Here is a 15,858-nt window from a genome sequence, read left to right as displayed (position 1 = left end):
GTATTAGGTCAAATTTGATGGTGATATATACACCAATAATAAATACGAAGAATAAAAGAGTCAGCCCTTCAGATGATCCGCTTTTAGACAGAACTTAGGTTAGAATCTTATTTTCACACAGCACAGCTCCTCAGGTCTAAAAAAGAGAGGTCTAACAGCACAGCTATGTTTCACAGATGTTACAGCACAGGAATGATTCAAAGGTATGAATGGTTGACAAATATGATTCACAGGTATACATGTTCCATATAGTTAGTGAGTATAGTCCTCACACAACAATATAGTTCTCAGAATGTCTAATGAATTGCAGTAGTCCAGTTTGAAAATAACCATGGCCTGTACAAGAAGTTCTGTGGAATCTCTTGTCAGGTAAGGTGTGATCTTCCTAATGTTGTAAAAGGGTAAACCGATATGATTTTGCACCTGAGGACATGCTCAGAGAGGTGTAGTCGGTCATCGATTACACCTGTGCAAGGCCGTAGTCATGATGTCAACATTGGGGGGGACCAAATCTGTGGTGGGGTCTGAGGGACCCCCAAACAGAATTTCAATACATTTCCTACCATGCAAAACTATTATTAAAAATCACAAACAAGTCGTTAGTTAGGTCAGTCAATTAGGTTATTCCAAACTTTTGACGGACATAGGCATGGCATGGATGGATTATGAACCCCTAGACTCAGATGCCCCCCCCCAGTGAGTTCTGTGAAAAGAGAAGGGTGGAGAAAAAGCAACTTCACTGGTCCATCCCTGGACCCGTGACTCCATTTGTGTTCAAAATATATACTTTAAAAGAAATTACAAACTAGAGTATCTTATGATAACCTCTATATTACACAGAATGTGGTTCTTTAACTTATTACTTACACCTGAAGATTTTTTTAAACTAAGGCTTAGCAGAGCCAGTCTACGTCCTATTAGACATTCTCTGGGCTTAGACTCATAGGTGTCACAGTCACACCAGGTTCTGTTCCAGCCACACCCACTGCTCACTCTCCTGAAGCTCCCCTCACTCGTTCACACTCCCCAGTTTACTAATGACCTGCACCTGTTTCCAATCAGCCTCACTCCCTACTTAAACCCCAGTCTCCCCTCAGTCTGGCCTCGTCAGAGATGACGCCACAGTGCTATCCACCAGCTATCCACCAGCCTTACCCAAGGATTACTCATCCTGGATTCTCCTCACCAGTTCCAGCGTCCTCCTGATCAGACCCCTCGAGTCACCCCCAGAGTTAGTTAAGTCGATCTTCTGTGTTTTCGGACATTTACTTAAAGTTTACTGTTCTTCTGTGTTTTGGACTCTTTGGAGCTTCTGTTTGTTACTGGCCTGGATTTGACAACCCACTTCTGATTTACCTGTGAAATAAAGACTATCTTGTTGGAACTCTACCTCCCTGTCCTGAGTCTGTGGGCCGTGACAATAGGTTTGGAGCCTAATAAGATTTTGTCTTTTAATTTAGATTTTATTATGCTGGCGGCTAATCACACAATCTTAAGGCTTGCAGAAATACGAGTCTTCAGTTAAGTATTATCCGCAGTGATGGGCGAATTCATGGGAGCGACTAATCTCACCCAAAGAAGTGGTGTAAAGAAAAGGGATCCTAATACTAATCCTGGAGCCACACCTGTGGTGAGGTCATGAGACTTTCAACGTGCTTTAAGGTACAATTCAAACCATTTAAGAGCTTTCAGACATGCACAACTCCGATAATGTAGAGAGGAGAATGTCATGGTTAACTGTGTCAAAGGCTGCAGATAAGTCAACTAGAATTAATATGACTAAGCAAAGGACTTAGCTACTCTCAACGCTTCAGTTACAGACAAAAGAGCAGTTCTTGAAACCAGACTGCTTAGATTCTAGTAGGTTGTTACTTTCTCCAGAATCTTTGACAAGAAAGGAAGGGAGACTGTCTGTAGTTCTTCACATTGACTGGATTAAGTTTACTTTTCTTGAGCAAAGGCCTGTTAGAAAGAAAAAGGAACTATTCCAGGACTGGGTGAAGAATTTAAGGGCTATTACTCTTATTTAAACAGAATTGAAAATAGTTTTTAGGAGTGACAAACATGAAGGCCCTGTTCTCTCGCAATTAAAATATTAACAAAGATGCAGACAAACATTATTGTTGCAAAAGTCATGGCAAGGCAAGTTAATGTAGCCTATATAACATTTTATTTGCAGATGCAATTCAATGTGCTTTAAAAGCAAATAATAGTAAACGATAGTAAATAAAAGCATAAAAGGTTAATAGTTTTTAAAAAGACTTAGTAAATAAAAAGTGAAGTCCATAAGTAAGACCTAAAACGCATTGTACATGATATAAAGTACTGTTAAGTGCATTTGATCAGTTAGCAGAAAGCATTTGACAACAGGTTTGGTCTATGTGTGGAAGAGCGGTATTTTAGGTAGCCTGACTATGCCACTCTGGGAATTTCACCCAGAGAAGTATTGATTCAATTGTAACAGGATTGAGTAATGGCACACAAGTTAGTCTACTCAAAATGCAAGAGACGTGGTTCCATCCATAAAAGTATGTTTATTAATAAATAGTTACTACAAAACGACTGACAGAAGGATACCAGGGCTGAGGCTTACTGGGGGAGGCAGGTCACCATAGGCCGGGGGGGAATCCCAGGAAGCCAATCACTTACATGTGCACACACACACTACACACTGCAAGAAAGATCCACTGCAACAAGCACACGTGAACACAGCACACAGGTATGGGACTCCACCACCTCAGGGGTACTTCTACCCTCCCCATGGGCTCTCAGCTCCTGGGAACAAAATAATAAATGGTAAACACACACACATCAAATCCATTCTCCCCCCCACCCTGGACCCCTTCCAGTTTGCATACCGAGCCACAGTCCACAGAGGATGCAATCTGCTCTGCCCTCCACCCAGCCCTCACCCACCTGGAAAAAAGAGACTCATATGTGAGATTGCTGTTTATAGACTTCAGTTCTGCATTCAACACCATAATACCACAACAACTCATCTGCAAACTTGACAAACTGGGACTCAGTACCTACCTCTGCAGCTGGCTACTGGACTTCCTCTGTCAGAGGCCTCAAGTAGTACGTGTTGGCAAATAATATCTCAAGCAGCATCACACTGAGCACGGGGCCCCCTGGCTGCGTGCTCAGTCCGCTGCTCTTCACCCTGCTGACGCATGACTGCACTGCAACCTACAGCAACAACCACATAGGGAAATTTGCTGACGACACAACTCTGGTGGGTCTCATCACCAAGGGCAACGAGACTCAATACAGGTTGGAGGTCGACCTTCTGACCACGTGGTGCAGGGACAACAACCTCCTGCTGAACGTCAGCAAGACCAAGGAGATTGTTGTTGACTTCCGTAGAGGTCACACCCAACATCTGCCACTGACCATTGACGGTGCTGTGGTGGAGAGAGTGAGCAGCACCAAATTCCTGGGGGTGCACATCAGTGAAGACCTTTCCTGGACCACCAACACTGCATCACTGGCGAAGAAAGCTCAGCGCCGCCTGTACTTCCTGCGGAAACTCAGGCGAGCAAGTGCTCCACCAGCCATCATGACCACATTCTACCGAGGCACCATTGAGAGCATCCTCTCCAGCTGTATCGCTGTGTGGGGCGGAAGCTGCACTGAATACAACAGGAAAGCCCTGCAGCGCATAGTGAACACAGCTGGAAGGATTATTGGTGCTTCTCTCCCCTCCCTGAAGGACATTTACACCTCCCACCTCACCCCTTAAGCATGACCAAAATTGTGAGTGATGCAAGTCACCCCGCTCACAATTTGTTTGATCTACTGCCCTCTGGGAAGAGGTACAGAAGCCTGCGCTCCCGCACCACCAGACTCACCAACAGCTTCATACACCAGGCTGTTAGGATCCTGAACTCTCCCCCCCCCTCTCCCCCCTCCACCCTCAGCTACATAACATCCTGGACTTTTTAGACCCAAAATGGCTGCCTTTGCACTACTCCACTTGCACTACCCACTTGTACACTTGCACACTTGCAACTTGTTGTTGTTGTCCTGTTGTCCTGAACACTTCTGAACACACTTCTGCTGCTCTTACATAACTTGCACCACTATGCCACTTGCATACTTAGGTCAAACAAAAACTACCTCAGCCATTTATTGGCCTGACTTTTTTGCACTATTATATTGACTGTCTACTGTATGCACAATTGCACAATTTCTACCAAATTTTGCTGCTCTTATTTCTTCATTGTATGTGCCTTCTTATTTTTACTTTTTATATTGTTTACTTGAATGTTATGTTTGTCTGTGGACCTAATTGGTAAAATATGTCTTGTCTCCACCATGGCATAGTAGGAAACGCAATTTCGATCTCTTTGTATGTCTTGACATGTGAAGAAATTGACAATAAAGCAGACTTTGACTTTGACTTTTGACTTTGCGTTGCCTACCACTGTTATCAATCACAGGTGATCTGCAGCAACAGAAATGGTCTCCTACCAGTGCCAAAATCATAAACCAAAAACAAACACCACAAGACACAAATAACAAATAATGAACTTACACATTAATCAAGGTTGGGTCAGATTACTATGAAATATAATCCATTACTGACTACAAATTACATGGCAATTTTTGTAATCAGTAACGTAATCAGTTGGATTACCAAAAACATCTAACTTTTAGATTACTTCAATAAATATGTCCCTTAAGTAAAAGACACCACCACTGAATTGATGAAAGAATTCTCATTCTATTTTTCTCTTTATTATTTCATAACATCTAAGAAATCTCTTTGCTCTGAGTAAAGCATTCATGTGTGAATTAACTGATCTTTTCCTCCAAAAATCTTTAATGTAGCCCCTTGTTTTAGTGTTACCATTTACTTTTAGGTCACCAGGTCCCATTGAAAAACACCCAAAACTAATACATTTCTATAGCTATTCTCCACTTTGGGGGTGGGGTTTTGGTGGTGGAAATTTTCACCCCATCCCAAAATTGATCACTTAGTCATCATGGATGTGATCATGGATCACTATTCTCCAAACATGCACAACACAGCTTAACCTTTATAAGGGCACACCTGGACAATGAATTTAGCTTTCGCTGGATTTTTTTGACCCAGGGACATGGCCTGAGATTGAATGACACCATGTCCATTTCAATTGTGGGGGTGAGAAAATTATTCCTTTGGGATGTTTTTCAACCAGGGGGACCTGGTGACTTTCTCAAAGTAAACGGTAACACTAAAACAATAGGCTACATTAAGATTAGGAGGAAAAGATCAGGCAGTGTGCTGAGAGACCTTAACCAATAGTAAATAAGTTAGTAAGTAAGTATAGATACCCTTTGGATCCCGTGAGGGAAATTTGGTCCCAATCCGTGAATTAGGGAAGCACACAGAGCACACAGTGAACACACAGTTAGATGAAGTACACAATGAGCACACAGTAAGGTGAAGCACACACCAACCCGGAGCAGTGAGCTGTCTGCTACAGCAGCAGTGAGGGGTTAGGTGCCTTACTCAAGGGCACTTCAGCCGTGGATGTGGGCATGGGAGAGCAGTGCTCAACCACTTCCCCCGCCCACATTTTTTCTACTAGTCGGGGATCGAACCGGCAAGCCCGAAGCTTGTCAAATTAAAAGATAGCTAGGCTATCATAAAAAACTTGCATTGTTTGCATGATAAAATGTAATCGGGTAATCCCCAACAATGTAACTGTAATCTGATTACACAATTTTTTTTATTGTAATCTGGGCTGATTATAGTTACTTGATTTTTGTAATCTGATTACGTAATCCAGATTACATGTAATCCGTTACTACCCAACCCTGACATTAATACATGGTTACAGTCATTCACAATCACGCCAGACCAACACTAAAAGCAGGTGTTTGCGTTCGCCACTGCCGCTAGCTTCGGTGCACAGCCACGCGAACGGTGAAGCAGGAAACAATGTTTTGATGACGGATAATGCACGGACCCAAACTCAGCAAAGCAGCAGTGAGCACAATGCACGTCCACATGACTTAGGCCCACAACACCTATAATGCACGACAAAAATAAGATTAAAACCGGACAAACATGAGAAACAAGTTAAATACCTGAATAGGCTACATACCGGTGTAGCAGCGACTCATCACTTGAGGCAGGGTGTATGTTACTGAGAGTGCACCGTGGTGGAACAAGCCATGCACCATGACAGCATGGAGGCCCGATGTCCTCTGGAGGCCAGTGAGGCAAGAAGTATTTCTCCTGTGATCTGAGAGGTCTGGCAGATTGTGGATTGTGTATTGCAGAAACGTGTCTGATAGTTTGGTCCCGTTCCATTAAGAGATTTATAAACAAGAGGAATTGCATCAACGTCAATTTTGTATTTTACTGGAAGCCAATGCAATCCAAGCCAATACCTACTGTAATGTGGTCAGTTGTTTTTATTATTGTAAGAGCTGCTGCATTTTTCATCACTTGAAGCTGTTTGATACTTACTTTGATGCTTAGGAGGGCCTGAGAAAAGCCCATTGCAGTAATCAACCTCTTGGCAATGTTTTGGCATAACGGTTTGCTGGATTATTCAAGCTCTGAGATCCCCTGATGTTATGAGACAGACAAACTCTATAGGTCTACAAATGACAGTAGTTATCCTAACTCTTCAAGGAACTGAATGTTTCAGAGGCCTTTAAATAACAATAACATTTGACAAGAACACTTAATGAATGCACATAGGTATTCAAATGAGGCAAACTCACCAAATGACGGTTAGTCTAGTACCGGATCTGGTCTCTTGTCTGTCACTTCTGTAGCAATTCAGTCTGTCAAAACAACTCCTACTGCGAGAAACACATTTCTGACTAAAATGATATCTTTTCTACACTGTCAATAATTACAGAGGGTATGGTGAAACAAGGTGTAGTGTGTTTGGTGTTATTGAAGTCTAGTTCCCAAAAATGATTTTTACCCAATGACAAATTAGCAGGAAAACACCTGCGACATTGCCGGAACAAAGAGAGGACAACATTTATTATCTATTCATCTATTTTCATCACTGAACCGTTAATTATTTAACTATGTGTTCCAATTTACCATACCATAAGCTGGTGACTTTGAAACTTGTGCTTTGTGAAAAGGATTTAATCGCATATAGGGAGAGGCACACATTTTATGAGACTGTTAGTCATTATAAAGCATTTTACTGGATTCATGGAAAGACCTTTAAAGTCCAAGGAAGAAGACAGGTGATTGTGAGTAATTAATAAAATATTTAATTTAATGTTGTTTGCCTTAGAAAAGGCAGCCCTTGTAAGTGTGTTGCACTTAAGAACACCCACTAACGTATCAATGTATGTGCATTCAAAAATTATTGTAGTTATCTATTTAGTACCACAAACTTAATCAGGTCATAATACAAGGTAAATTAGGGCATAAATAAAAAGGCCATTTAATGATGATGTCAAAGTCCAGTCTGTGAGTTTGTTTTGAACAGGTTAGAGAAACTGCTTAACCCAATCCCTTTGTTGTTGTGCAAAAGAAGAAAAAAAATAACAACACTCTCAGTAATAACACATACACACACACAAATACAAAAATAAACAAAGAAGCAAACAAAAAAACCTTAAACAAACATACCTCCAACGGTCAAAATTAACCCTCAAGCACCATCATCAATCTAGTGTCCTACCATACAGTCCTTTATAGTAGTCTGTACTTACATATGGATCATGGCACAGCAAAGTAACAGGAAAGGGTTTGGTGTTGTTTCCACACTTCACATCCTAGAACTTTTGGCAAAGGGTTGATAATAGGGGGTGGGAGGGGGGTTGGGTGGCAAGAAGATTTAACAGCGGCTTTGTTTTTTTCCATGCTGTGACAGCCCTATTTGCATACAACAGTGTGTCAAACATCTAGGATCTGGCCACACGTTCCTCATGTTTACAAACAGAGGCCTTTGGCTTTTTTATGACTTGTGAACTGCACTTTGGAAGAATGACCAACCTTGTAATACAACATTTTGTGACATATAAATAGACCCTACCCACCCCCTTCTCTCTCTTACACACACACACACACACAAAAAAGACAGACAGCGGAAGATGGAAAATTCCAACACCAAGCCAGTGGAGGTCTTGTGCGAGCCGGATGGGGGCAGACTCATCTCTTCATTGACAACATAAGGTCACATAGCTAAAGAGGGCTGCAACACCTGGTGCTCCAGATTCATGTCCACTTTCAGCTGCCTAGAGGCTCGAGTCCCTCAGCAATCATCATTCCCATCATGCATGCTAACTAACAGTGTGCAGAGATGTCAACAATTTCACTTAGTTACAAAAAAACAAAGTCAGTGCATATGACATATAGATCACAAATAAAACATATTAACCAATGCTAGCCAATGTTATAGAATAAAAATTAACATTCAGCAACACTACATGGCAGCAGAGGATATCGCCCACATTCAGATAAGCAGAGTACAATGGTTATGATCTATACATATAAGCTAATGTGAAACGAAACATCTGAATATAGACCTAGTGATCTCTAACATTTTCCCATTCAACCTCATAGCTATGATAACATTCACAAACAGTGCATGCATGAATCAAAGTCGCTTATCAAAAGCCCCACAAAATATGGGCCATGATCACCATGGCAGGGTCTGATGTCTGTAACCATGGTAAGCACATTAGGGAGGGAGTATGCAGTGTCATTCAAGTATGTGGCACACATATCTTGTTTGCACCGCCAAGTGTCATTTCAGTGTTCACATAGCTCCCTCCACAGGACAATATGGGAACTGCAGCTCTGCATCACTATGAGAGGACTTCAGTTTTTATCATAAGAAAGCAGGACGAACACAACAAAAAGGAAGCAAACAACCAGCAATCGACCACACAGTTTAGAGGCATCTCAAACATTCCAGACTTTTTATCTTTTCTTTTTTTGAAGCACGGACCAAGGCACAATGGCATCAATCCGCAGCTTCCAGTCCTTCACACGATAATCCTGCAGAGAATATCTTCACAGCAGCTTTGGTCCATGTGAGGATACTTCATCATGAGAAAAAAAAAACACTACAGAGAAAACACAAAAAGGAGTGAGAAAAAAAAACCTGTCTGAAAAAAGGCCTGTTTGAGTCCAACTGTTTCCCCCGCAGTCCTAAAGCCAGGGCTACTTAAGCACCAGTGTGGCCTCGCTGCCATCTTTCCTCTTCAGGTACAGGCCGTGGCTCAGGTGATGCTCCCGTCGCAGGTAAGCGTAGAAGTAATCGGACACCAGCAGAATCTGAGACAATGACACACACACACACACACACACACACACACACACACACACACACACACACACACAGATTGCAGAAACACATTGGTCTCAACAGCCCAGCAAACACAATGCTGCAACCTTTACAATACAGTCCACTGTGCTTGTCCAATACAGAGAGGTTGCAACATGAGGAAGCTACTAAAGATTTAATCTCCTGAAGCCAGGCTAGACAAGACTGAAATTGTGTGAACTTAATGAGGAAGTGTTTGTCTGAAACTCAAACTGGCTAATTAATAATGAATGCCAACCATCACGTCAGCCTTTTTTCCACCCTGTTAAGAAAACGGCAAGACATGGTTCTGAGTCTCTCTCTCTTTAGCAACCTCCAACCTCAGAATGTGTGTTTTGTGTTGTCTAGCAACCTCCAACCTCAGAATGTGTGTTGTGTCTTCAAGTGGAAGTATCAGCAAACATGAATAACTGAGGAAGGCCAGCTCAGACCTCTGTCATGCCCTGGCCTATCACAACTGCTATAGGCAAAGGACAAAAACTTAACACCCATTTCTCACCTTGCAAACACACACACACACACACACGGAGAAAGGCAGTACCTTGTTGACCAAAAATTAAAGGGGTAGTGTCTGAATCATGAATGAGAGCGCCACACCACTGTACCTGTGCCAAGTTAAAGAGCAGAGTGATGGCATAGTAGAAGTTGGAGTTGGCACTGCCAGCGTAAATCCATAGATGCCACAGAACCGGGAAGAGGGCCGAACAGGCAAGCAGCACGCAGCACACCAGGAAAATGTTCCTAAGGACTGAAGACACAAACAGATCACTTCTAACATTTGCAGAACATAAACATAATACATAGAGAGTTAGAGACAGAACACTTCAAAACACTATCAGCAGTACTGGACACTAAGGCGGGGATCACATTAGCCAGCGGCAAGCGGCAAACGTAACGCAACGCTCAAACCATAAGGTTTGTCCCGTTCCTAGGAAACACAAACGGTTTGTCAAAGTCAAAGTCAAAGTCAAAGTCAGCTTTATTGTCGATTTCTTCACATGTTCCAGACATACAAAGAGATCGAAATTACGTTTCTCACTATCCCACGGTGAAGACAAGACATATTTTACCATTTAAGTCCACAGACAAACATAACATTCAAGTAAACAAAAAAGTAAGTAAATAAGTAAATAAAAGGGCACATATAATAATAATGAAAAAAATAAGAGCAGCAAAATTTGGTTGAAATTGTGCATAGACAGTCAATAAAATACTAGTGCAAAGTCAGGCCAATAAAAGGCTTGGGTAGTTCTGTTTGACCTAAGTAAGAAAGAAAGAAAGTGGCATAGTGGTGCAAGTTATGTAAGAGCAGCAGAAGTGTTGTGTTTTCAGGACAACAACAACAAGTTGTAAATTGAATACGCTCACGTTGCACTTTGAAAGTTGAACCAAGTTCAACGCTCAGCTTGCTCAACGCTAGCGTTACGCCAGTGTTGTCACCGTTCTGCTGCCGAACCATAGAGAACAATAAGAAACCTGTGATCAAAACAATGTGATCCCCGCCTAATGTCTTCACACAGTTCAGGACACTTATGTGTTCATAGGTCATGCATGAACATATAAAGGAAATATGGGTACATTTCTGACATAATAATATGGTGCATTGCAAATGATGCAAATTCCCAATACTGCCTGAAAGACCATACTTACATCTGTACAGGTGGTTCCACACCGGCAGAAAGGCCATGTACAGCGCAATGTCCCCGACCGTGGGGTAGGACTTGAAAATGGAGATGACGGCTATTTGCATGAACATGAGAAACACTGGATGGTCCCTGCAGGGGAATAGACACACACACACACACAGTAGAAGTTCATAAAGGCTAGCCTGCATGCTACATGGCACGTGCATTTTGCCACTGGCTTTGGAGTTCACAATTTATTATCACAAAACAGTCTGCAGTAAATGTGTTTGTCCTAAAGGCTACTGTCAAGGTAGCCTAATGATTAACTTGCACACTGGTTGTGTTTAGATACGCTTAACCTGCTTATTGGAATATTGTGCAAAGATCACGGCCAACTTAGGTGGCTTTTGTTAAATACCAACATGGCCTTGTAATAAAATAAACTATGGTTTAGAATGGGAATGATCACTTAAAAACAGAAAAAGCTTTTCGGGGCATCACAAAAGTGTGCAGCAAAATCTCAGCCTCAACACTAAAAAGCTGTATTTACACAGGCAGGCCTTGATGCACTGTTAAGATTTTTTTGCCTATACTTTTTTGCCTAAAATATTTTGTTCTTGCATCTATTGATCAAAGTATCATCAGTGTCTCTACACATGAACTTGAGCATTGAGAACATTGTTTGTGATCCACAGAGTTTACTAAAAGAAAGGATTTGAACAATTCACTTGGTTTTTCTGCTCGCTGCCATCTTGCCAGTCAAGGAGTGAGTTGTCCAAAACCTTCTTTTTAGTAAACTATGTGTACATGAACAATGTTGTCAATGTTCGAGTTCATGTGTCGAGACACTGATGATACTTCAATCAAAGTTTCATGTTGTGTCAAGCCTTCTTAGTGTATTGCAATTTTGACGCGATCATGTATCAAAATAGTAGTGCCCCTACAACTCCCATTCAAATGGCTATTTGACCCAAAAAAGACAACACGGACAAGCTTAAAAGTGGCGCTTCGCATCATGTAATTATGCTTTTAAGCGAAAGTTTGACTCGCGTACATTCACAAAAACACCCTAGGATGCATTTTGGCGAAAGTTACACTTGAAGATAACAGAATTCATGTGCTTTTTTCCTGTTTACATGTTCTTGAAAAAAAATGAAAAATGGGTCACATTTAACTGACGGTGTAAACATAGCCTGAACGAGGGATTAATTTGTCCTAGCTGCCATTGGCTTTTTAAATTACTGACTGTGACTAATGTACTGAGAACCCTGCTTTTGATGTCATTTTACATCTTTATATTGTATTTACTGTCCATCTTTTGTGTTCAACTGAAGTTTATGTGGCCAAAACATTTTTTAATATGCACATTCCATTTCTTGAGGCACAAGGGAAAATATTTCATCACACAAGAAATATTTAAAGCACTTACTTTAGTTTGATGGACAGAGGAATAGAGTAAAAGAATATGTTGATCTGGAACACACAGATGAAGAAAAGGCGAAAGTGCTCGAACATCTCGGCAAAGAAATACCAAAAGAGACCGATGTTTGGGGTGAGGTCTGGCACGGATAGTCTGCAAAAGTACATCCGGAAATTCAGTCACACGTGCAGACACATGGTTCCCATTATCATTTAAAAAATGTCAGGGTTTTGCTCCATTAGCTAATTTTATAGCCCACAAATCCACTTACATGAAGCCATACACTGAGGGAATGAAATCCCAAGAGCTGAGCAAGAAGAACGAGAGACAGACAATGACCAACAGGCTCCCAAAGTACATGAACGCATACTGCGAGGCGAACAGCCAAAAACTGGGCCTGCGAAGGTTCACTGGGAGGCACAGCCTCTGGAGGAGAGAAAGGAGATTAGGGAAGGGGGAGTGTTAAGATTCAAAATGGTTGGAAAATGTCAGCAATATTTACCCTCTTCCTGTCAAAAATAAATAAATACAATAGAACACTTAACCACATTATAATGTACTTTACTTTTCTGTCCTCTAAAATCAGAGTATGTAAGACCACTTGGCTGTTGCTCCTTTGAGAGCGTATGGACTAAAGGATGAAGAGCTGAGGGGACACACCTGGAGCAGGTAAATTAGCGCAGGGGCAAACAGGGTGAGGGGGTAGATGGATTGGTATGTTGCCAGGGCTAAAAATATCGCACTCAACAAGGCACTTCCTGCGGAAACAAAGAAAACCACACATTAGTCCCGCAATGGTGCTCTTAAAAAGTCATGCTAGGAGCACCGGTTCACAAGAGCTCAAATCACACACTCGACGACACTCCTACCTTTTATGGTACTCAGTATAAAGAGTGCGATGACGGCATTGTTGAGTCCACACGTTGACTTTGCAACACAGGAGAGAATAGTGAAAGGGTTCCACAGATAGCTGTGAGGATAGGATGGAAAATATCATTATTAGGCATAAACAGATTGCATTCAGATGGGACAATACATAAAAACTTGTTTAATTATAGGCTACATTTCTTCTCGACTCCAGGCACTGAACACTGAATGAATGATGAATGATAACCATTGAACCAACAAAGTAGAAGAACACAACCAAACAAACAAACAAATGGCAATTTACAGAGTGTCTATGAGGAACATCATCAGAGAGACTATGAACAAGTAACAGCAGCAATGTCGCACATTCTGGACTACAGGAGACTGCCATTTAATCATCATAAAAAACACATTTTAATGATTTCAGATATACACAGGAGATGTGTTAAATTCTTTGTGCTATATGTAGGGGATTTCCCACTGTGGCTATTCAACCATTTTTACCAATATTTACCATCAAAAACAAAATCACCGACAAAGTGAAGTGATCATCAGAACAGCCTTTACAGCCAAGCAGATACATGGAAATTGAACTCACAACATTGCCACTTTTAGAGGGATGTAGAACATCTCTTTAGGGCTTCGCATGAGTTCCAGACAGTCGTGTGGGTATCTGTCATCTTTCAATGCATACTTCTGTTTTCTGAACTGTGGCGTTAAAAGAAGAATGCAAAATGCATTCAATTAATACTGTTTCAGACTGACTGTTATGTGAGAATATGTCTCCCTTCAACTCACCACATTCTTATTGTAGTGTTGTACTGCCAAGTAGAGTGCCACTGCAGTGATGCAATCTGCTAACTGTACATAAGGTAAAAAAATTTGTACTGCTCAACACAATCACACATTACACTTGACCCAATGACAATATACAATGATGTAGTGAAAACAAAATGGTGTGCACTCACCATATATACTATTTCTGCATAGTCGACGACAAAGTGAAAGAGGTATATGATGAGTGGCGTCTCGTGAAACACATCTCCTGAATAAGGTGACACACCCAGATCCAGCAAAGCAAGGCCTTCCACAACTGAAAAATATGCAACACACAAAGAGGCGGCGTTACTGCAGAAGTAGCCTACGTCCGACTTCCGGAATTATTGTGGGTCATTGTAAAACCAATGCAAAATCAACAGCAAGCGCTACACTGCAAGCGTAGTGGAATAAAGAGAAATATCAACATTTATCCGACACTTACACTGCCGTGATTTTACAAAGAAATGACAACAACAAAAACCTCCTCTTAACATATGTAACACCGTAATGGTGATCATGACCTATACCAGCATCTAGCTATACAGCATTCAAATTCGATTATGAAGAGAGTGAATGACTTCTCTGTTTGAAACCTCGCTAATGACTGGCTGGCTCTCCCATTGGTAGGTTGAGAGAAAAGTCAGAGTTCGAAAAAGCCGACATTAACCACATAACGGGAAATTATTAGAGAGTACCTTTTACAATAGGCTACTACAAACTCCACACAATTCTGTGCATAACCATAAACGCATCTGTGCATCGACGTTCATGCCTTTACTGTAGCATAGGTTACACGCTCGGCGTCTCAGAATGATGACAGTTCGGTTGAGAGCTGCATGACGGTTGTCCTTCTTAATATATTTAACACGCTTCCAATAAATGAATTTATCACAAACCTCGTTTCCAGGCATTTAACGGCGATACCACTTCTACCCTCTCAGAAATCAATTCAGCTAGACTCGATCTAAACAATGCTGCTCTGATTGTTACAGCCACAATCAGAACAAGTGTTAAGGGAGCCGCCATCTTCGTCTAGGAAGGAACTCTCTACATACGGAAGTGACGCATCATGGGAAATTGATTCTTTCCATCCAAATCTTAGAAATAGAGAAAGGGAAATAAAGCTCTTATATTTTATGGTTATGGTTATGGGATTTAGTAGGAGAATTGAAAACTTCTTGAAAACTACATGGTGTAACTGCTAAATATGGCATCGCCTTGTCCAGAGAAGGGGCAAGACAGGATTCTATGGTGAATTAATCCATTTTGAAGCTGCAATGGATAGCCATGTAGTTTCATCAGATGAGGTTGGTTCATGTGGTCTGGTTGTTTCCCAATGCACTTTCTAACGGGTTGACTACACCCTGCGTGCTACACTGTATGATGTTAGTTAGAGTTTTTATCTGTAGTAAAGTAGCCTATAATCACAATTCAGAATATTCTGAATAGGCTCACACCACGCAGGCTACACTTTGTGTTTAGCTGCTGCTGAAGAGCATCAGACAGTTCAAAGTAGCCTAACCTGCAATGAAATATATGGTAAACAACCAATTAAGTTCTTAAAGTTTAGTGGTTAAATATAGATAAACATGGCTAATCTACATGACATTAGCTGGAATGTTAATAGGCTGAATGGGCAGATTAAGAGAACTGCTTGCTTACTTCTCATGTAGGCAACTGGGATATTGCTTTCATACAAGAATCACATTTAACTCATTGAGTGCCAAAATGCGTTGAGTGCCAAAAACGTAATATTACGTTTTCAGCTTTTTTTTTTTTTAATTACGAAACTAGACACTCTAACACATCTTATATGTGATTTTGG

At 41.3% G+C, this 15,858-nt stretch overlaps 1 protein-coding gene across 1 annotated transcript; it reads right to left on the bottom strand.

Annotated features, from left to right (window-relative positions):
* Window positions 1-7,384: 7,384 nt before the first annotated feature.
* pigu (phosphatidylinositol glycan anchor biosynthesis, class U) lies at window positions 7,385-15,071 on the bottom strand. Its single transcript, XM_048255967.1, has 11 exons — window positions 14,930-15,071; window positions 14,183-14,307; window positions 14,013-14,075; window positions 13,813-13,922; window positions 13,217-13,317; window positions 13,008-13,105; window positions 12,619-12,773; window positions 12,357-12,500; window positions 10,953-11,077; window positions 9,908-10,050; window positions 7,385-9,253 (listed from the first exon to the last, which is right to left on the bottom strand). The coding sequence occupies exons 1-11, from the start codon at window positions 15,057-15,059 to the stop codon at window positions 9,140-9,142; spliced, it is 1,308 nt and encodes a 435-aa protein (XP_048111924.1). The 5' UTR covers window positions 15,060-15,071; the 3' UTR covers window positions 7,385-9,139.
* Window positions 15,072-15,858: the final 787 nt, after the last annotated feature.

This window comes from Alosa alosa, chromosome 10 (assembly GCF_017589495.1).
Source record: "Alosa alosa isolate M-15738 ecotype Scorff River chromosome 10, AALO_Geno_1.1, whole genome shotgun sequence".
Classification (NCBI taxonomy): Eukaryota; Metazoa; Chordata; class Actinopteri; order Clupeiformes; family Clupeidae; genus Alosa; species Alosa alosa.
This window is presented reverse-complemented; position numbering and strand designations above follow the sequence as displayed.